This window comes from Dermochelys coriacea, chromosome 7, assembly GCF_009764565.3.
Source record: "Dermochelys coriacea isolate rDerCor1 chromosome 7, rDerCor1.pri.v4, whole genome shotgun sequence".
NCBI lineage: Eukaryota > Metazoa > Chordata > Testudines > Dermochelyidae > Dermochelys > Dermochelys coriacea.
In genome coordinates, this window is record NC_050074.1 from 2,128,538 (window position 1) to 2,152,337 (window position 23,800).

General features: G+C 40.3%; 1 protein-coding gene across 22 annotated transcripts in view; it reads right to left on the minus strand.

Annotated features, from left to right (window-relative positions):
* Positions 1-23,800, minus strand: part of CFAP20DC (CFAP20 domain containing) — a 175,375-nt gene that overhangs the window by 98,705 nt on the left and 52,870 nt on the right. For 15 of the 22 annotated variants that reach the window (XR_006282468.1, XM_043517949.1, XM_043517960.1 and 12 more), the window contains 3 exons: positions 22,891-23,005; positions 18,818-18,974; positions 13,664-13,804 (listed from right to left, as the gene is read on the minus strand). Coding sequence is in view for 21 of the 22 variants with exons in the window: in XM_043517949.1 (XP_043373884.1) it covers positions 13,664-13,804; positions 18,818-18,974; positions 22,891-23,005 (413 nt within the window). In the remaining variant the exon portion in view is untranslated. Of the gene's footprint in view, positions 1-13,663; positions 13,829-18,817; positions 18,975-22,890; positions 23,006-23,800 lie in introns of all 22 variants that reach the window. The other 7 variants (XM_043517957.1, XM_043517956.1, XM_043517947.1 and 4 more) reach the window with 1 other exon arrangement.

Below are 23,800 nucleotides of genomic sequence, written 5' to 3' on the forward strand. Positions count from 1 at the left end.
AAAATCACTGGGAAGTGTTGGGGCATCATTAAAAGCAACTCAATAGCAAAGCCCTAGGCTTTGAAAGAAAAAGACATGTTTAAAGAAGATAAGAAATGCTGACAATAAATTATCATCATGTTTTCCATAACTCCTCCTCCTAAGAATAATACACATATACTGACTTATACCATTGAAATAGAAAAAAATAGTTAATGGTAAGATTAAGAGCTTCGATAGCTAGATTTTTAATTATTTGTAATTATGTATAGTGAATGAGTACAGATGAGGTAACACTGATGCCAAGTCCTTGCTGGCATAAGTGTGGTATTGTCAATTCATCCTTTACACAGAATTGCTAATCTGCTTAAAATGGTATTGGTGATAGAAAAAAAGGTCACGTGTTGGAAGATATAAGTAAGAAGACATATCATGTAATGATAAATACCCCCCCCCCCTTTTTTTTTTCCTGGGAAGACCCAGAGCAGGGTGACAGAAAAACATGACCCAGAAACTGCAAAACCAGTTGGAAAAATACAGAATTGGGGTAATTGAAGCTTGCACATGCATAATGTCTGGGTTACGTAAAATCAAAAGGGTTGATGTGCGAAAAGCCTATTGGATAAAGATTACATAATCTGTAATACAGAAAAGTATAAAAGACCTAAGTGAATATGGATCCAAACTCGAGAAACAATAGACCAGAAACTGAAGAACAGGACTGAAGGACCAGACCAAGGGATTAGAGATGGTGATGACTATCATGGAAGGTAGAAGAACTTCCTGGTGCCCCAGAATGTGGTAACTTGGGCCCATTTACCAATTCTGTTTTCTCTTATTATTTGTCTGGCATAACTGTACATGGAAACTCTATTAGTGACAATAATTCTGTCTGAAATTGTATAAATAAAGGTGAAAATTGATTTAGCCTAAATTGAGTGGGGTCATGACTCTGTTTCCCAACTTTTATTCCCAGCAGGAATAATTAAAACAGGCAGCAAATCTGGAGAAGCCTCAGCCCCTATGGGAAATTGCCAATACTAATTTGACCCCGCTCAAGAGGCTGGCAAACAAATAAATGAAAAAAGATATAATATGACCACCCTGATGTGGGGAGAGGTCATTCTCATCTGACTCAAGAACTGTTGTGAGACTGTGGCCAAAGGGACAGGCCCTGTGAGAGGCCTGAAGTACTCCGAAACCTGCCAGGGTCTCCATGTGGAAAGTGGGGGACACCTGGAAAGGTAGACATACATATAAGCTGTTTATTGTTTTTAAGGTATATTTTTGTATAATATTTTTGTTCTGGATAATTAATACTTTTCTTTATGAAGGCTGGCTGGTCATTGGTTAACTCTGTCATTGCCTGAGACAGATGGACTGCAAGTGCTGAACTGAACTCAGACTTCCTGAGGTGATCACAGTGAATTGCAAAAGGAACCGCAGCCTAAATTCTCAACCAAGAAGGGAATGTTTCACAAGACTCCACTCTGAGAAAGATGACAGCTAGAGGCTTGAGATCTAAGTGATGTGCCTTCAAGCAGATCACAAATAAATCAGAAGTACAGTTAGCTCGGGAACGGATACACCCAACTTGAAGCAAGTCAACATTATACGGTTATTTCTGTACACTCTTAGCTTGAAACAGTTGTTTAAATACTGTGGTTTAAAAACTGAGTTAGAAGTAAATAAAAGTATCATTTTTCTCTGCATGATTACAGAAGGAATACAATATAAAGCCTATGTTGTAAACAGGCAGAAGAAACCGTTCAAATTCGTAAAGAATTCAGATAAAAGCTGTAGCTACCAGTCAAGATATCAGTTACAAGTTCTGTAAAGCATCTGATACAAGAATTATTTGTGTAATTTTACCATCTGAAGATATAGAGCCACCTCAATTTCAACATTTGGATTCCAATCCTGCAAATACATACACAGGTAATTTTTCAGCTCAAATTTTTTACTCTTGTAAAAAATGTCAACCAGCTTGATAGCTGGTCAGAAACCAAATCAAACGAAAAGGTAGCTGGAAATTTTTGTTGAAAATGTCTTGTGGAGAAAGATGGGTAATCAGTTATGCAGTGGAATATAGCTCATCTTCAAAGAACAATTGGAGGTAAGGCGCTTTAAAAAGGATTCCCCAAAGATTCTTATTTCATTGGATCACCACTTCAGGAGCTGATTAAGATCTAGGATGTCTTGCAACAAAATATTGCAGTTCAGAAAGAGAAAAAAGAAAAAGAAGTACTTGTGGCACCTTAGAGACTAACAAATTTATTAGAGCATAAGCTTTCGTGAGCTACAGCTCACTTCATTGGATGCATTTGGTGGAAAAAACAGAGGGGAGATTGATATACACACACAGAGAACATGAAACAATGGGTTTATCATACACACTGTAAGGAGAGTGATCACTTAAGATAAGCCATCACCAGCAGCGGGGGGGGGGGGGGGGGGAAGGAGGAAAACCTTTCATGGTGACAAGCAAGGTAGGCTATTTCCAGCAGTTAACAAGAATATCTGAGGAACAGTGGGGGGTGGGGTGGGGTGGGGGGGAGAAATAACATGGGGAAATAGTTTTACTTTGTGTAATGACTCATCCATTCCCAGTCTCTGTTCAAGCCTAAGTTAATTGTATCCAGTTTGCAAATTAATTCCAATTCAGCAGTCTCTCGTTGGAGTCTGTTTTTGAAGCTTTTTTGTTGAAGGATAGCCACTCTCAGGTCTGTAATCAAGTGACCAGAGAGATTGAAGTGTTCTCCAACTGGTTTTTTAATGTTATAATTCTTGACGTCTGATTTGTGTCCATTCATTCTTTTACGTAGAGACTGTCCAGTTTGGCCAATGTACATGGCAGAAGGGCATTGCTGGCACAAGATGGCATATATCACATTGATAGATGCGCAAGTGAACGAGCCTCTGATAGTGTGGCTGATGTGATTAGGTCCTATGATGGTGTCCCCTGAATAGATATGTGGACACAGTTGGCAACGGGCTTTGTTGCAAGGATAGGTTCCTGGGTTAGTGGTTCTGTTGTGTGGTGTGTGGTTGCTGGTGAGTATTTGCTTCAGACTGGGGGGCTGTCTGTAAGCAAGGACTGGCCTGTCTCCCAAGATCTGTGAGAGTGATGGGTCGTCCTTCAGGATAGGTTGTAGATCCTTGATGATGCGTTGGAGAGGTTTTAGTTGGGGGCTGAAGGTGATGGCTAGTGGTGTTCTGTTGTTTTCTTTGTTGGGCCTGTCCTGTAGTAGGTGACTTCTGGGTACTCTTCTGGCTCTGTCAATCTGTTTCTTCACTTCAGCAGGTGGGTATTGTAGTTGTAGGAATGCATGATAGAGATCTTGTAGGTGTTTGTCTCTGTCTGAGGGGTTGGAGCAAATGCGGTTATATCGTAGAGCTTGGCTGTAGACAATGGATCGAGTGGTATGATCTGGATGAAAGCTAGAGGCATGTAGGTAGGAATAGCGGTCAGTAGGTTTCCGATATAGTGTGGTGTTTATGTGACCATCGCTTATGAGCACCGTAATGTCCAGGAAGTGGATCTCTTGTGTGGACTGGTCCAGGCTGAGGTTGATGGTGGGATGGAAATTATTGAAATCACGGTGGAATTCCTCAAGTGCTTCTTTTCCATGGGTCCAGATGATGAAGATGTCATCAATGTAGCGCAAGTAGAGTAGGGGCATTAGGAGACGAGAGCTGAGGAAGCGTTGTTCTAAGTCAGCCATAAAAATGTTGGCATATTGTGGGGCCATGCGGGTACCCATTGCAATGCCGCTGACTTGAAGGTATACATTGTCCCCAAATGTGAAATAGTTATGGGTGAGGACAAAGTCACAAAGTTCAAACTGGATACAATTAACTTAGGCTTGAATAGAGACTGGGAATGGATGAGTCATTACACAAAGTAAAACTATTTCCCCATGTTATTTCTCCCCCCCACCCCACCCCACCCCGCACTGTTCCTCAGATATTCTTGTTAACTGCTGGAAATAGCCTACCTTGCTTGTCACCATGAAAGATTTTCCTCCTTTCCCCCCCTGCTGCTGGTGATGGCTTATCTTAAGTGCTTACTCTCCTTACAGTGTGTATGATAAACCCATTGTTTCATGTTCTCTGTGTGTGTATATAAATCTCTCCTCTGTTTTTTCCACCAAATGCATCCGATGAAGTGAGCTGTAGCTCACGAAAGCTTATGCTCTAATAAATTTGTTAGTCTCTAAGGTGCCACAAGTACTCCTTTTCTTTTTGCGAATACAGACTAACACGGCTGCTACTCTGAAACCTGTCAGAAAGAGAAAGTTACTCTAATATGCTGTTTTAAGGAAAACAAACAAAGCATTCTCCCCTCGCCCTCTTCTCTTTTAACATAGACTAAATTAACATCCAATTTTCTGTTTTGAGATGTGATATTTCTGTGAAACAATAAAGTAATACCAAACCATATTTCGAGTTTCGTTTATCGTTTTTACAATGGTGGAACTGGTTAAATTTGAATTCAAATCAGTTTGACTTTCATTTTCAGCAAGGAAATATCAACAAGTCCACGTATTTACCACTTTCTAGCATCATTCTCTAGTATTACTCATAACAAAAGAAGTCCCTGTATGCATGAGTTCCTTGTTCTCCTCTTCCTGAAGTGACATTCAGTTGCTATTAACTGCTGCCATCTCAATAGCTTAGATGACCCGTTCAGTTTACTGCCAATTTCTTTAATTTGCTGACTACTTTGGGAAGCCTTTTGCCCACACACCAATTATAAAAGCTGATTAACATGAAAATTCTCTTTTTATGTTCATATTAATTGACTGCAATTAATTGCCTACATGTACACATCTTCCACAATGAACAAATATGTGTATTTAAAAGAAGATATGACCAAAAAATAACTTGAGCTTTTGATTAGTAAAACAAAACAAAGTTTAGTGGATAAAAAGAAAAAGTTTCTAATTAAACTGAAGCTTAAACTTATCAAAGCTTCCATTTGCAGGAAAGCCTGATTTCTGAACTTTGAAAGAAGTGTCTGGGAGAACTCATATTATAGTCATAGTACAAGGTTAAAAACAAGGATTAGATTAAACCTGCAGCTCAAGGCATTTTGTTTTCTCTAGTTACCGAAAACCAAAACTTTGTGTAGGTCAGGGATGTTACCATTAATTATTTTACTACTTTGCCAAGGGCTATATGCTTTTGTAGTTATATAGGAAAACCTGAGGGCTCACCGTCTAATTGTCCTTTTTAAAATAAGCATTCATTTTTCTCTCTAGATACATCATTCTCATTATTTTAGTCATTTAATTTTTACATCCCTCTCATCCAAAGCCTGAACAAAAAGTGCTGATTTTTCAATCTATTGTCATGGAGAGGTCAAACTGCAGGCTTTTCTTTGCTATCTAACAATAAAATTAGTATGAAACTTTTTACCAGAACTTTCGCTTGACTATTTCTGAGGGAAAAAAATACTACAAATATTGTCTTTGAATATTACTCTGATTTTCATATGAAAAGATGTTAAAAACCAGCCCAATCCTGCTCTGATCACAATAAATGAAAAAAAACCTCCCACTAACTTTATTAGTGTAAGATGAACCCTCATTGACAGAGTTGATTCAGCACAGGGCAAAAGATTAAGAATTTGCAAAAGCATCTGACAGACACAAAATAAGTGCAGGTGATAAAAGAGCTTTGTGAGTTAACAAAACAGTTTAAGCCTTGGTTAAAATAAAAGAGAGTCGGTTTAAAAGGGAATTTTAGAAGCATCCTTCTCCCACATTATCAAGAGCATGCATGAACAGCACAGACTTGTGTTTGGTTCAAACGCCAGGAAAGGTGGCAACTTCTTTAGAACAAGCTGTGAAACCGGGTACTGAACACATCTGGGTACTAAGAGTAGCTTGAATACTGAAGGATTCCAGATGTGCACATCCTACTTGACCCTTTTGCCCCTAATTTTAGATATAAGTCTCAAGTAGTTGTGTGGTCAGGAAATTCCCAAAAGGTCTGCCCTGAACCGCTATCCTGCAGGGGACAGCCAGAAAGCAGAGTAGAGTTGAAGTGCTGCAGCACTTAGCTGCAAGAGTTTGCTCCTGCTTCAAGCATTACTGTTACAGCAACTTCACCCTGGGAAAGGAAATCTAAACTCCATGAGACCACTCCAGCTGCTCCAGAGCAGACAGTCTCACCTGTGAAACCCATGTGACTGAACCCCTTACTCCTGATAACTGTTGGGGGCAGTGGAACCAGAAGAGAAGGGTGGAAGGGGGTTTGGCTGGCATCAGGGTACAGCCTATCAACTTGTCTGAGCTCTTGTAGTTCATGCAGCTCATTGTGAAGCAGGTTCAAGGGATGGTTACAGAAATGACTGCCACTGTAAATTTGGCATTTCTTTTGACCTATTAGTCCCTGTCTCAACAATGCTTCTTTGTCTTCTACCAATGTGGAAGAGGAATTCTCTCTTTATGCCACGAGTCTTACCTTTGTGCCCTCCAATCATGAGGCTTCTTGAGGAACTGTGGACCTGGCCAATAGTGCCCATCGTTAAAAAAGGGAAGAAGGAGAATCCAGGGAACTACAGACCAGTCAGCCTCAGCTCAGTCCCTGGAAAAATCATGGAGCAGGTCCTTAAGGAATCTATTTTGAAGCACTTGGAGGAGAGGAAGATGATCAGGAACAGTGAACATGGATTCACCAAGGGCAAGTCATGCCTGACCAACCTGATTGCCTTCTATGATGAGATAACTGGCTCTGCGGATATGGGGAAAGTGGTGCATGTGATTTATCTCGACTTTAGCAAAGCTTTTGATATGGTGTCCCACAGTATTCGTGGCAGACGATGGGGTCTAGGGCTGCCAGCCCTGCAGAGGGTCCAGTGGGGTCCAGGGCTGCTCCTCGGCTAGCCATTCTGACTTTGCTTATCAATCACTTAAAATTTACCTTTTGTAATCAATAAACTTGTTTTACTATTTATCTTTATCAGTGAGTTTGCCTGATTTGCTTGGAAAATCTGCTCAGGTTTACGAAGGCTGGTGTATATCCATTTTCCATTTTTGAAGTGGTGAACCAATTAATAAACTTGTATTGCTCAAGAAAGGGTCTTGAGCAGTGCAAGATGGTATATTCCTGAGGTACAAGGCTGGGAGCTGGGGGGAATCTGGCTGGTGCCTTTCTCTGTGTGATTTCATGAGTGGCTCTGGGAACATTCGTGAAATCTAGTTGGGTGTGGGGCTCCACATGCGGTTGTGCTGAGTGATCACAGCACCTGGAGCGGTTTGCTGCTTGTCACTAGCAAAGCATTGAGAGAGTTAAGGGGGCACAGCAGTCCCACAGTCCCAGGCTGTACCCCGGGGATTCCGTCACAATGGTATCACCTGCAAACTTTGTAAGTGTACTCTCTCTGCCATTATCTAAATAACTGATGAAGATATTGAACAGAACCAGACCCAGAACCGATCCCTGGGGGACCCCACTTGATATGCCCTTCCAGCTTGTCTGTGAACCACTGATAACTACTCTCTGGGAACCATTTTCCAACCAGTTATGCACCCACCTTACAGTAGCTCCATCTAGGTTGCATTTCCCTAGTTTGTTTTTGAGAAGGTCGTGTGAGACAGTATCAAAAGCCTTACTAAAATCAAGATATACTATACACATCTACTGCTTCCCTCCAGCCACAAACCTCGTTATCCTGTCAAAGAAAGCTATTAGGTTGGTTTGACATGATTTGTTCTTGAGAAATCCTCCATGCTGACTGTTATTTATCACCTTATTATCTTCTAGGTGTTTGCAAATTGATTGCTTAATTATTTGCTCCATTATCTTTCTGGATACAGAAGTTAAGCTGACTGGTCTTTAATTCCCCAGGTGGTCCTTATTTCCCTTTTTATAGATGGGCACTATATTTGACCCTTTCCAGTCTTCTGGAATCTCTCCCGTCTTCCATGACTTTTCAAAGATAATCACTAATGGCTCAGATATCTCTTCAGTCAGCTCCTTGAGTATTCTAGGATGCATTTCATCAGGCCCTGGTGACTTGAAGACAGCTAACTTGTCTAAGTACTTTTTAACTTGTTCTTTCCCGATTTTAGCCTCTTATCCTACCTCATTTTCATTAGCTTTCACTACGTTAGATGTCCAAGATATGTGTTCTACTTCTCAGATATAATCTTTTAGTACCTTATCTGGTTACTGAAAAGTTTATAAATTCATAAAAAAAGGTGAAGAGACGGGGAAATCTGGAACAAAACTGGAATAAAAATCTCTTGTAGGAGGACATACGAATCTTCCCATACTGTATGCATTTTTGTTTCAAAACACATTACAGCAAACACAGCTTGCTTGTATTTCTTAGAAGAGGTGCCTAGATAACATGTTCCAGGATACTTTTCTGTTTCATATTGACATACAGTCCAAAAGAAACATGGCTGCTCTTACTTAAAACAAATTAAAAACAACCCACAATGTTGCTGCTGTGGAAATGAAACCACTCAGGCAAATAGAGTACTAATTTTTAAGTAAATTACTGGTTTTGAGCTGTGCTTAGTGGACCACTACATCTTGTCATTAGTGAGTTGAACTACTCAATTTAAATAACCAGACTTCATTCTCTGTTCAGTTAAACTGAGGTCTCATTAATGGAAAAAAAAAATTACTTCCTACAGTTCTACATTGACTGACAGTCATTACTTAATGTGGGTTTGGAATTGAAGGAATTAACAGTGTAAATTTTTAGTTAAATTAGACACAATGATTTACTGGATACATGCTGGTTTTATTAATTTAACTGAAAACATTCAAAACACTCTTGCTCTTGAACGGATTACATCTCTATTTGTAATTCAAGAAAATTACTCCTACATGACAATTTTGAAGCAACAACATGCTCTTAATTTTGGTGAAACTGTAATCTGTTAATGAAATAAAAATCCTGAAAAAGGACCCATGCAACGTGCATGCCAGTATTTTCTGTTTTTTCCTCATACTGCATGTACATTTGGAAGCAAACATTACAATTTATGCAAGGATATGCTATTGTACAAGTGAAGATACTCATTTATATTCACTCATGACATTCAAAGATCATCTGTTTTTTAAAGTTTGTATTCTAATCAGTCTTTATTCTTGGATAATAAAAGTGTACACCACCATGGGCTTACTTTTGCTCCCTTTCGAGTCAATGTGAGTTTTATTACAGACTTCAGTGGGAGCAGGATTTGGCCTGAAAAGTGATTACCAGAACATGGAACTGCTTATACATTAGATGGCATTTAAATAGTATGTAGGGGTTTAGGAAATGAAATGGAGGATATTATTTAATGCGATTCTGTGTTCAGATCCTTGCTAAGAAACATAGTGATGCACATCTGCTTATCAATGGACAGGCTCAACTATAATTTCGATCAAGAATTTTTAGTTCCGGTATAAAAAAAATTAATAATGCAGTCAGGAGTTCTCCAAGTGTCCTTTAATGCAATGCATCATGGTGTCCTTGAACTTTAAAATAAAAAGTTACTTAAAATTCTTGGGTTTAGCTTTGAATATTTATTCAAACATATAATTAAGTGTCTTGTAAAATTAAACTAGAAAAGACTTTCATATGAAGAATGAAATAAAAACAAATTACAGTATTTATCTAACTATTTGTCTGATATTATGTTATAAAATAGTCCTATTATTTTTTGTTTATGAACACTTTCATATTGGGCACAAGAGTACTGACATACAACTGGAAATTGATTATTCATGGCTCACATATTGTTGCTCTTCTTTATTAAAGATTTTTTAACATTACAGAATTGTTTAAAAGGAGGATTCTTTCTTTTGTAGCAAGGCATTAAAAGACATGGGGTGAAATCCTGACCCGGCTGAAGTCAATGCCAAAACTTCAGTTGACTTCAGCAGGGCCAAGATTGCACCCAGGGTTTCTATGGGAAGTGTGGCTTTGTGGACAAGCGTTGGCTCTTTAAATGGTCTGACCTAAAACCTACTTACCTGTGGAGTGAGGCTGCTGAGATCCCAGCTATACTTCCAGACATCAACACAATTTGCAATTTTTTTCTACCCATAACAACTTTTATGCTAAACTTTACAATATTTTCCATAAAAATTTCAGTATCAGCTTTTCAGCAGCCTAACCTCTACTTGGTGTGACAAAGTTCCTCCACCTTGGTGGGTCTTGTGCTTATTGGCGGATTTGCTCGCCTTAGCGCTTCACTGCAGCCCTTAATTTGGCTGTTTTCGTGAACCCAAGGTCCACGTCAACTCCTCCTGTGTCTGATGAGGAATTGAGAGGTTTGGGGGGAACCTGGGCCCACCCTCTATTCCGGGTTCCAGCCCAGGGCCCTGTGGAATGCAGCTGTCTAGAGTGCCTCCTGGAACAGCTGTGTGACAGCTACAACTCCCTGGGCTACTTCCCCATGACCTCCTCCCAACCCCTTCTTTATCCTCACCACAGGACCTTCCTCCTGGTGTCTGATAATGCTTGTACTCCTCAGTCCTCCAACAGTCCACGTTCTCACTCTCACCTCCTACCATCTCTTGCTCCCAGCTCCTCACACGCACACCACAAACTGAAGTGAGCTCCTTTTTAAATCCAGGTGCCCTAATTAGCCTGCCTTAATTGATTCTAACAGCTTCTTGATTGGCTGAAGGTGTTCTAATCAGAAGGTTTCCAGATTGTTCTGGAATCTTCCCTGTTACCTTACCCAGGGAAAAGGGACCTACTTAGCCTGGGGCTAATATATCTGCCTTCTATTACTCTCCTGTAGCCATCTGGCCCAACCCTGTCACATTGGGTATACACAACATTTTGCATACATACCCCTGCACTTTGCAGATGCAAACATATTAACATAGGGACTGCCATAGGGAACATTTCAAGGATCCACCTAGTCTAGTATCCTGACTCTGCCAGTGGCCAGAACCATATGATTCAGAGGATGGCAGAATCCTGAAGTAGGCATAACAATCTGGCCCCCTCATTATAGGTCTCACCCCGATCTCTAATAGTTAGAGCAGGGGTGGCCAACCTGTGGCTCTGGTGCCACATGCGGCTCTTCGGAAGTTAATATGCAGTTCCTTGCCTAGGCACCGACTCCGGGGCTGGAGCTACAGGCACCAACTTTCTAATGTGCTGGGGGGGTGCTCACTGCTCAACCCTGGTTCTGCTACAGGCCCTGCCCCCACTTCACCCCTCCCCTGAGTCTGCTGTGCCCTCACTCCTCCCCCCGGAACCTCCTGCATGCCATGTAACAGCTGATTGGGAGGTGTGGGAAGGGGGGAAGCGCTGATCGGCAGGGCTGCCAGTGGGTGGGAGGCACTGCGGGGGCGGGGAGAACGGGGGAGCTCATGAGGGGCTGCTGATGTATTACTGTGGCTCTTTGGCAACGTACATTTGTAAATTCTGGCTCTTTCTCAGGCTCAGGTTGGCCACCCCTGAGTTAGAGACTGGCTAACCCAGGTCTTTGATCATTCTGTTGCTCTTCTCTGAACCCCTTTAGTTCCACAATATTCTTTTTGAGACGGGCTGCTCAATTTGCACACAGTAATCCAGGTAAGGATACACCATTGATTTAAATAAAGGCTTTATAATATTTTTGCTATTGTTCTCCATCCCATTGCTTATGTAGCATAACATCCTGTTAGCTTTTTTGACTGCAGCTGTGCATTAAACCTTTCTTGGGTTGCAACAGTTAATTTAGAAACTAGTAAAAGTATAAGTAGTTTAATTTTTTTCCTCCAATGTGCATTACTTTGCATTTATTGACACTGAGCTTCATTGTGTTGCCCGTTCACCAAGCTCTTTTAGGTCTCTTTCAAGTTCTTCACAATCCTTTCTGGCTCTGACCAACCTAAATGATGTCATCTGAAAATTTTACTACCTCATTATTCACTCACCTTTGCAGTTCATTAATAAATATATTGAACACCACCACGGGCTCTAGCCTAGAATCTTGAGGCCCCTCTGTTAACATCTTGCCATGATGAAAATTGAATCCTCTTTGCTTTCTGTCTCTTAGCCAGTTCTTGATCTAAGACAGTACTTTGCCACTCTCACCCTGTGATTACTTAGAGTCTTTATTAGCTTTTAGCCTTTTTTGCAGAACCTCACAGAATCTCTTTTTGAAGTTTAAATAAATTACATCAAAAAGTTTTTCTTCATGCACTATTGTACTGACACATTCAAAGAATTCTAACAGATCAGTGAGAAATGATTTTCCATTTCAGAATCCATGCTGGTTAAACCCAGCAGTTCATGAAGTTCATAAAGAAGTAGGGATTGGATGAATGGACTATAAGGTAGATAGAACGTTGGCTAGATCGTCAGGCACAACAGGTAGTGACCAATGGCTCGATGTCTAGTTGGCAGCTGGTATCAAGCGGAGTGCCACAGGGATTTGTCCTGGGGCCGGTTTTATTCAACATCTTCATTAGTGATCTGGATGATGGGGTGGATTGCACCCTCAGCAAGTTTGTGGATGACACTAAGCTGGGGGGAGAGGTAGATATGCTGTAGGGTAGGGATAAGGTCCAGAGTGACGTAGACAAATGAGAGGACTGGGCCAAAAGAAATCTGATGAGGTTCAACAAGGACAAGTGCAGAGTCCTCCGCTTAGAATGGAAGAATCCCATGCACTGCTACAGGTTGGGGACCGACTGGCTAAGTGGCAGTTCTTCAGAAAAGGACTTGGGGATTACAGTGGGCGAGAAGCTGGATATGACTCAGCAGTGTGCCCTTGTTGCCAAGGAGGCTAATGGCATATTGGGCTGCATTAGTAGGAGCATTGCCAGCAGACTGAGGGAAGTGATTATTCCCCCTCTATTCAGTACTGGTCAGCCCACATCTGGAGTACTGCATCCAGTGTTGGGCCCCCCACTACAGACAGGATGTGGACAAATTGGAGAGAGGCCAGCGGAGGGCAACGAAAATGATTAGTGAGCAGTGACCATGACTTACAAGGAGAAGCTGAGGGAGTTGCGCTCATTCAGTCTGCAGAAGAGAAGAGCGAGGGGGTATTTGATAGCAGCCTTCAACTACCTGGGTGGGGGGAAGGTCCAAAGAGGCTGGCACTCAGCTGGTCTCAGTGGTGGCAGATGACAGGACAAGGAGCAATGGTCTCCAGTTGCAATGAGGGAGGTCTAGGTTGGATATTAGGAAACACTATTTCACTAGGAGGGTGGCGAAGCACTGGAATGGGTTCCCTCGGGAGGCTTGACAAAGCCCCGACTGGGATGATTTAGTTGGTGTTGGTCCTGCTTTGAGCAGGGGGTTGGACGAGATGGACTAGATGACCTCCTGAGGTTTCTTCCAACCTTAATCTTCTATGATCTTCCAGATGCTTTGTTATTCTACTGGCAAAACACCCAAGTATACACTTGTAAAATTCTAACAACTGAGCAAACATTAGAATTTCCACCTACAAAAACTCATTCTAATGGGTTTTGTGCTTCTAAATCCCAGGACTTTGCAAGCATGTGTGTTAGAATTGTTCAAGTCTGCACACATACTTGCACCTACAAAATGTGCATTTGTGTGTGCATACAATTTTAGGCATGTACAACTGGTGCCTAGGTGAGAAAACTGGACCCTTAAAATGTGTTATAGGACACATCAAACTGTATGCACATTATATTATTATCTCTCTCTCTCTCTCACACATACACACAAAGTAATTTTAGTAAGACAGTATACCTGATTCTGATGAAGTTAAGGGACGACCTCCAAATCTTATTTCTGGTTGGCGAAGTTTAGTCATGTTCAGCAGTTGTGTGACTTGTGGCACATCTGTATTTAGCTGGCAGGTTCGAGGAATAGTATCTGTGGGGTCATCAGCTGTGAATGGAAGACCAAATATATCTGGAACTAAAGACAAAGGCTTCACTTTTTTATAACTAACGTGGTCAGAAATGCAGTAGTATTAAATTATTTGTTACTTGGGCTATAAAGGCCAGTTTATGTGATCGGACATATTTATAACACATAGTAGTCACTGAAAAGCTTGTGCAACTATTAATTTTTCAAAGAATGTTCTTGTTAATTCTAAAACAACGTCAAGTTGATTAAGGCCCAAATGTTAACTAGTTAAACTTTCTAGTTTGTGCAGATAACTGGGATAGCCATGGTGAGTAAATGAATTCCGTGGTTTAGTAAGTAAACAAAGCTACTGTCACAAAATGTTCTTTGTTCATTTTTTTGACAAAAGTTTAGTTTCCGTTCTAATACTTCAGTTTTCTGATTTTCAGAAATGCTGCACATCAGAATACTGCACTGATCACTGGTACAATTGCTAAAGTAGCAAATATTGAATTGCTAGTAAATACTGCAAAACTCTGGTATTAAACTTAGCTCAGGTAGGTACAAACAGAAGTTTTTATTAATTTATTTTAACAATAAAAAAAGGTGTGTGAGCAGATTAGCAAGGTGGCAACTATACCCTGAAACAATTTAGATTTAGTAGGAAATGTTTGTTCTACAGATGCTAATAGCCAAATTTTTCACCTTGATTAACTGGGTCTGTTTTTGTGCTCCCACTTAGTAGTTTCTACAATTAAGGCCACAGAGATGTTGAAATACCTAACTAAGCCACCTTCTACACCAGTGGTTCTCAACCAGGGGCATGGGGGTACGCAGATGTCTTCCAGGGGGTACATCAACTCCTTTAGATATTTGCCTAGTTTTACAACAGACTACATAAAAAGCACTAGCGAAGACAGTACAAACTAAAATTTCATACAGACAATGACTTGTTTATACTGCTCAATATACACACTGAAATGTATTCCAATTATTTTATAATCTGTGACAAAGCTCTGTCCTTGCCTCGATGGGTCCTGCGTTTCCTGGTGGATTTCGCTAGCCTCAGAGGCTCACTGTGATCCTTCACGTAACCCTTCTCCCTTTAGAGACAAGGGTCACAGTCTACTGAGCCATTTTCATCATAAGCCAGCGAGGGAGGAGAGGAGAAGTTATCCTTCCTTGCACAGTCTCTGTTGTCTCCCAGTCTCAGTGATTAATCAGGGGGCAAAGGTGCGGGGGGATGGGGGGAGCCCAGGCCCACCCTCTACTCCAGGCTCCAGCCCAGGGACCCTAATAGTATCAGCTATGGTAGCTGACCTTTTAGAAACATGACATGTACAATTCCCTGGGCTACTTCCCCCACAGCAGCCCTTACTTCCTCAAGCTCCACTTCACCCTTACCTCAGAGCCTCCTTCCTTGTGCCTGATATGGTGTGTACTGCTCAGCCTCTCCGACAGCACAACTTCCTCCCACAGCTCCTGACAGGCACCCCCACCTGACTGACTGGGAGGCTTTTAACTAGTTTCAGCCAGCCCCTGATTGGCTTCAGGTGTCCCAATCAACCTAGCCTTCTCCCTGCCTTCTGGAAAGTTCTTAATTGGCCCCAGGTGTCTTAATTGACCTGGAGCAGCTGCTATTTCACTTATCCTGGTACCAGGGATTTGTTTAGCCTGGAGCTAATATATCTATCTCCCACTACTTTTCTATAGCCATCTGGTCTTGCCACGTCACAAATCATATGGCAAAAAATGAGAAAGTAAGCAATTTTTCAGTAATAGTGTGCTGTGACACTTTTGTTATTTTTAATTTCTAATTTTGTAAGTAAGTAAGTAGTTTTTCAGTGAGGTGAGACTTGGAGTACATAAGACAAATCAGACTCCTGAAAGGGGTACAGTAGGCGGGAGTACTGCAGTGCTCTCTATACGGAACTACATCTTCTGTGTAGTTTTATGGTGTAGTTCTGTATAGAGAGCCCTACAGCAGTTGCATCTGGAAAATGCTGGTTAAAAAATGGGAGTCAATGTTTCAAACTCTACCTCTTCCTTTCATAAAGATAAATTATTTTTTTTACTTTAATGCTTAGCTCTGGATGAAGAAATTGTGAACCCCCCACAATAGCAACTTTTAAAAAACACAGAGTTGCTAGTTTGTTACCCAGACTCATTACAAGCGCATAACTTTTGTTTGATCTAGAGCATATCATTTAGATAGGCATCTGGCAGTGCTGGGAGAGGATAGTGATGCAGTCCAGAGATGACCAGCAGTGGTGCCAGAATTTCAGGATAACAGCAGGTACTTTCCAATGCATCTGCATGGAGCTCACCTCAGAGCTGCAGCAGCGGCACGCTAATATGAATACTCCACTCTGAGTGGAGCAGCATGTGGCCTTTGCCAACGGGCAGCTCATCACTTCCAGTTGCTACCAGTCAATAGCTAACCAATTTGCTATTGGTATATTGACTGTCAGGGCTGCTGTCAAAGAGGTGTACGCCGTTCTAAAGAAGGTGCTGATGGTGGGGATCATAAAGCTTGGCAATGCACAAGAGACTGATGGATTTGCAGGGTTGGGGTACCCAAACGATATTGCAGCCTCTGATGAGGCCCATATGTCTATTCTTCTTGCTCTCCACAGGCTTCACATATCATACAAAAAACCCAGCATTTCTCCATGTTGCTCTAAGCCCTGGTTGATCACCAAAACAGGCTGACCAACAATGTGGGGTGGTCTGGAAAATTTCATGATGCTCAGACCTTTTGAAACTCTCACCCATTTTCTTTAATGAAAAAAGGAATTTTTGCTTATAGGACCACTATGGACATTAATGCTGTTGCGATTCCCACTCTCATTCTGAGAGACCGAGTTTACACTTTGTTTCCCTGGCTTATGTAGTCTTTTACTGGACATTTGGACAGGACAAAGGACTTGTACAACTACAACCTGAGTAGCTGCAGAATGACAGCAGAGTGTGCATTTGGAAGGCTGAAAAGAAGATGATATTTCCTCATGAGGAGGCTGAAAGCTGCCAAGCAATATACACTTCAAATGATAACTGCTTGCTGTATTTTGCACATCTGTGAAAGCAAGGGAGAGAGCCTCACCAATGGGCAGGAGCCAGATATGCAGAGACTTCCTATTGCAGTCCTAAAAAGTTGATTGAGATTGCATTGTTCCAAACTCCCACTGAAAGTCACTAGGAATCAGCCACTTAACGCTCAGAATGCTTTTGAAAATCCCACCTTAAATCTCTATGACCATTTCTTCCTGCTCCCTGACAAGTCATCTACTTGGCCTCTCCCTTTGAATCCCTCTCCTAATGTTCTCTGTACATCTTTTCCCCTTCTGCATAGAACACTTTTCTAGTACAGCAATCAAGTGCCTTCTCTCTATATCCCTCCTGAAAATACACTTCTTACATGTAGTTCTTCAGTGTTAGTCCCCAAAGAAACTTATGATACATAACTCTATATAATAAATTCCTAATATCTACATTGGTTTGTAACTGGTCATCTTATCATCTGGGGTACCATGTATCCAGTTTATACTGAAACATCCTATGGCAGGGATGCCATTTTCTTCTAGGTTTAGTGCAAGGGCAAGTAGAATGGTGGTACCCAAAAAGATAATTAATAGGGGGTGTTCTGTGGTAGGCTGTGGCCAGACTAATAGAAAAGGAATTCTTTTTGGTGTTGGTGTAGAAATAGAAGACAGCGTAATAGTCCATAGATGCCAGCACAACAAGGCCCATGCTCTAGCCTGCAGAAGAGGCTAAACTGGCCATGTGCAGACCCTAAATAGGGGAGGTGCAAGTTGCCTCCCAGCCATCCTTGTAGTGGTGCTGGGTGTGGTATGAATCTGTCTCATCAGGCAAATGACAGTCTAGTGGTTAGGTGCTAGCCTAGGATTCTAGAGAGACCTGGGTTCAATGTCTGGCTCCACTATGGACTTCCTGAGTGACCTTGAGAAAGTAATTCAGTCTCTGTTCCTCACCTGTAAGATGTGGAGAATAAGACTTCCTTAACTAACAAGGATATTTTGAAGACAAACCCAATAAAGACTGTGGGGCACTCAGATACTATGGCAACAGGGATCATGTAGTATCTATGAAAAAAGAAAAAGGAGTACTTGTGGCCCCTTAGAGGCTAACAAATTTATTTGAGCATAAGCTTTCGTGAGCTACAGCTCACTTCATCGGATGTGAGCTGTAGCTCATGAAAGCTTATGCTCAAATAAATTTGTCGTGGCCCCTTAGAGACTAAGTACTCCTTTTCTTTTTGCGAATACAGACCAACATGGCTGCTACTCTGAAACTGTAGTATCTATGGTCATTCAGTATCTTTCATTTGTATAATTTCCCTTTCTTGCAGTCTTTGTGAGAAGAGTAGATTCCACATTGAGCCACTTTCAGTTCTCTTTAGATTCTTTGCCATGAGAAGACGGCATCAAATTGCATTTAGAATTTTAATAATCTAGGACTGTTTAAAACCTCTGTTTAATGCACCTTAAAATCATCAGGAAGTAGATTAGTGACTTGCAGTCTCCCAGCTAACATTTCCTTGGATTGTTTAAAGAAGAAAGCCTTCATCAGCTGTTAAATCTCCAGGCTAGAGGTAATCGGGGAACTGCTGGAGTACAGCTAATGTACATGTTTTTCATCCTCACTGGAAGCCACCTTGGGGAATGACATCTCCTTTTTTCCCAGCAAGAGCAGACACTGATAATTAAGCAACAAGTTATCTTCCAAGCTACATGATAAAACAACTCCACATAGAGTTTTGCCAGAAAAGTTTTTAAAAGGCATTCTAAACCAAAGAGGAGACCTTTCCCACACAACAGCATTCATGAACCACTCTATAAAATGTACATAGCTACATTTACCCGATGTCATCTATTGTCCAAGACGACTAGATGTATATGAATTAAACACACTTCCGTTTTCATGCAATCACATCATTTCTCAAAATGATTAATTTAAAGATTGCGGTCAAGGAGCTTTTGTTTTTACCACATGAACGGTAATGACTGAGATAGCATATCATCTGTAACACACCATCTTCCTCAGCTGTATCTTGAGGCTTTGATTTCAAAGTGAAGATCTTTCTCAGTTTACAGTTAGCCGAGATGATAATTCCATCCAAAGACTGGAAAACAGCTCCTTTGAATATTTCACTGGTGAATGCTACCAAGTCAATGCACAAATTGCACCACTAGAATAGAGAAAAAAATATTTTTAGTGCAATCCTTACATAAACTATTGCAGTGTAGTAAAAATGATAGAACCATAGTAATTTAGGGCTGGCAGGGACCTCGAGAGGTTATCTAGTCCAATACCTGTGCTGAGCTGCTATAGTATACCTAGATGACAACTTGCACATTTGTCTAATCTATTCTTAAAAACCTCCAGTGACAGGGATTCCACAACCAGAAACCTATTCCAGTGTTTAACTATCCTTACAGTTAGAAAGGGTTTTAATATATTAAATCTCCCTTCCTGCAAATTAAGCCCATTACTAATTGTACTACCTTCATAGAGAACAATTGATCATGATCCTCTTAACCTTTAACACATTTGAAGACCGTCTAGTTCTCTGCTAACTAAACTTACAGTATGGGATTGGACTCCAACAGTTTTCCTTTATGCATAATATTTCACTATTTTAAAAAAATGATCTGTTACCACTGTGATAGTTACACATGCAACAGTCATTTATAAATACAAACTAGTAATTGCATATATATATAAAATTGGTGACTGCATGCTCAAATGAGCACAATTATCCAGGGTATCCTCACAAAATTATTTTTGCAGACAACTGGAGAAGCAAATTATGAGAAGCATTTGTTAACTGCAAGTGTTTGGATACAAAGTTTTGCTACTTTCAATACTTTAAAGGTTGTTTAATTTCACTGTAGCTTTTTAACTACTTTTATAGACTGTGCTTAAAAACTTTGGTAACTTCTTATATCAAGATTTCTCCCCATGAATTGCAACAGGTGCTGTCCCCCCACATCCTCCAAAACAATGGTACACAGTGACTAGTGGTCTGTCTGCATTAGGAAACTGTACTATATTTTAAAAAATTGTTTAAACTATTTAGTTAGCTAACACGGTGACACCCACAACTTTAACAACAAGTTACCTTCCGCATCATGTCAGATAGTTATGACAATACTGAACTTGTCCTGTTCTTGTCTACATTCTGCAAAGTCAAGGTCAGCATTATGTTAGCTAACTGGATGGTTAAAACCAGTGTTAAATAGTGTTTAACTACAATGCAATTTCTTAGTACAAACAAGACCTTGGTGATTATTTTTCCACTAGGTTTAAAGACAGCCAAAAATCGTATTATGGCACTAGTCTTTCTTGTATTACTCCAATAGCTCCTGCACTTTTGTCAGTTTCAATTTTATTCAAAGAGAACTTAACATCTGTGCATAAAGTTGATTTTTGTATAATCTAGACATACAAGTAGTTGAACATAATGAAAATCAGTATTTCCCTCGAAAAATAGAATTTAAAAGGGTCCTATACACACACACACACACACACACACACACACACACACTATATATATTATATATAAAACCCAGTATCTACATGCCAAATGTAAAACATATTGGGGGGGGGGAATTCAGTGCACAAATTAAAATTTAATCCCAGGTAGCTTTAAAAGAAAACTGCATCCATTATTTTTCTGCTCCTAAATCTGAAAGTTCAAAAGGTAAGAAATATGTATTAGGAATAAATTAGTTAAGTTAAACTATAGGAATAAACTAGTGCAAGTTAACGAAAACAATTTTTAATTATAATTGACATTTCTAAGTCTACTACTGGAGCAGTCACCTTGCTGAAGAACTGCAATCATTTGTAAAAATGGCACTACAAGATGCCTATATATGAGAATGTAAGGCATATTCCATCTGGTTTCAACACAAAAGAAGTGTTTGGAAATAGCACTGAATTACACATGACAAAAATACAATGCCTAGTGGATAGAGCTATGCAGGGCTCAGGACTGGGACTCAGGAGACCTGGCTTCTATTCCCAGCTCTGCCACTGGCCAACTGGCTTGACCTTGGGCAAGTCACTTCACTGTGTCTTAGTTTGCCCATCTTTAAAATGGTGATAAATGATACTTACTCCTTTGCAATGTGTTTTGAAATCGACAGATGAAAAGTATGATATAAGAGCTAGGTGTTAAGGGACTAAAAGTTCAATAAAAATATTGGGGTTTATATTTGAACACAGTAGATACCACCATTACAGCATCTATATAAATGTTTTTTAAAAAAAAAAAGTCTTGCAACCTTGGCCATGGAGAAAAGCAACCTTTTATTACTAAAAACAAAACACGCCCCTCTTTAAACATCTGCCACAATTAACAGGCAGCTAACCATCAGATTTAAAAAAAAAATGGTTAAGTACTCACGATGCTCAGAGTTTAGACCTATTCTTGAACAAGCAAATTCTTGGCTGTTCAGGGGTTAAGGTTATTAAAACTTTTTGTCATTGTATTTGATCAGAATATTGAGTCAGATCCCTGATGAAAGATTATCTGAATGAAACCCTGTAACTGAAGTTCATATTCTGATTGAATTTAATGTACTGTACATTAATGCATACTTTAGCCTAGCCACATTAATGTTAGCCTGACACCAAGACCAACTAACTGAAATTGTATTGAAGAAAAATTTTAATGGATCTTGAATTAATGACTACTTCAGTGGTATGGCCTGGTGCATATTCTGTTTTTAAAAACAGCTCTTGCCAGAAAGTAGAAAACTAAGGGACGTTAGAGGTACAAATTAACATAACTGCCTTCAACTAAATGATAATAAAATAACCCCTTAATTTTAGAGTTCTGTATGAAATATTTTTCTTATGTCTTATAGCTACCCTGTAGCTAACTGTGTAGAATTCTATGTAAAAACAAGTGACATTTCAAAACTAGGCACTAATGCTTACTCAGAGTTCCACTAAAGGTGATAAAGTTAACTTCAGGTGAGGGTGAGAGAGAAAAGGAGGGCTGCCAATGAAACAGAATCAGTAAGGAAAACCATGTTTCAGCAATGTTGAGGAGATGTAGGGTGGCCAGATAGCAAGTGTGAAAAACTGGGACGGGGGTGGCGGGTAATAGGAGTCCATACAAAAAAGCCCCAAATATCCAGACTGTCCCTATAAAAACTGGGACATCCGGTCACCTTAAGGAGATGGAGCTTGTAAGAAATCAATAGGTCATGAATTGGAAACGGAGCAGGAATTCCAAATGTATTGGAAGGGAAGGACAGCAGGTGGGAGGACAGACAGACAGACAGCAGTTAGAGAAAAGAGCCCAAAAGGACAAGAAGGGAGTCCAGGGTGGCAAGGAGACGAGGTGGTTGTGGGTTTATATGCAGAGAAGGTCATGAACAGGACTAATAGCCAGTAGCTAGGAGAAGGAAGAGAGAGAGAGAGGAGATGAAGAAATCTGTGAGAAGAGAGAAAGCACCAAAAAAGAAATGGATTGTGGGAGAATAGGAAGAGGCAATGTTTTTACAATAGATATAAAGAAAAGGAGTACTTGTGGCACCTTAGAGACTAACAAATTTATTAGAGCATAAGCTTTCGTGAGCTACAGCTCACTTCATCGGATGCATTTGAAGTGAGCTGTAGCTCAAATAAATTTGTTAGTCTCTAAGGTGCCACAAGTCCTCCTTTTCTTTTTGCGAATACAGACTAACACGGCTGCTACTCTGAAACCTGTCATTACAATAGATATAGGGCACCAATTATAACAGATCCACAGCCTCCTCAGATTTTGATTATCACTCAGATCTTCATAGTGGTAGGGAGACAGAACTCAGATTCTCCTCCACACTATAAGCAGTTCTGATATCAAGTAGAGAACTGTTATACATAAAAATATCCACACACACACAATATCTGGTGCATATGTGAGCGTAGCTCTCTTTCAAGTGTCTTGAATCAACAGGATTTTATGAGGTCTAAAGCGAGAGCGAGCGAGAGAGCGTACACAAGTGCGCTTTACAGACCTGATAAAATAAAATATATATATATTAAGTCTGATACAAACAGAAATATGCTGTTCAACAGTACTTAAGTAACATATCCAAGATACCTACTATTTTGCGTTTGATCATAAAAAGAGGAAGTTTTGCATGCAGAGGGGTTACAGACAACTCCTTATGGACCGTTGATAAATACAATCTTCTTTTAATGTTTCCTAAATCAGTTACCCTGTAAAGAGAAAGACGGGGGGGGGGGGGGGAGAAAGAAGAGAGAAGAAATGGATCTTGATCAATTCAATAACCTCTATCTTCGGGCAACTACAGAAAACTATTATTCATATGCAGAACCTTTATATCAGGGATAGCAAATGGGGAATTTAAGAATTCTCTCTTTTACAAGATAAGTAATGGGATTTTTCTCAAATTCAAACTTAGTGGCTACAAACCTGCATATATAAAATCACTTTACATGCTAATTTGATTTCAGAGCTTTATACTCTTTGCTGGATTTCCACAGCCCTTCAGCCTATGAAAGAATTCAATTTGTATGAACTCAGAAGCCACTAGCCTCTAATAATCATGCTTATTTTGGTCCCTTAAGCTTGTGTTATCTTGGGACACACAGTCACCTACTAAATAGGAAAACATTATGGGCTTTCTTTTCCTAAAAATGCACCTGTCATTTTATATAGGCTCTTTGTTGACTTAAAGATAGACAAAACATTGTCTGTCAGTTTCACTTCCTCAGCATGCATCTCTAAACTTGAATTATAATACACAAAAGTTGATTGCTCACTATTCAGCTCATCTCCCAGTGACACCAAGGAGACTGAATTTGAACATCTGTAATAGATTTAGACCACAGCCATGATCAAATTTTAGGTTTGCTTAAAATTGATAAAGAGGCTTATTTTTATGTTCCGCTTCCTTCAGGTCTCTTGTAACAAAACAGGCTTAATATATCCCTACCTGTCCCACATTGTTATACTGAGAACTGATGTTACCTTAAAGGTTATATTTTATA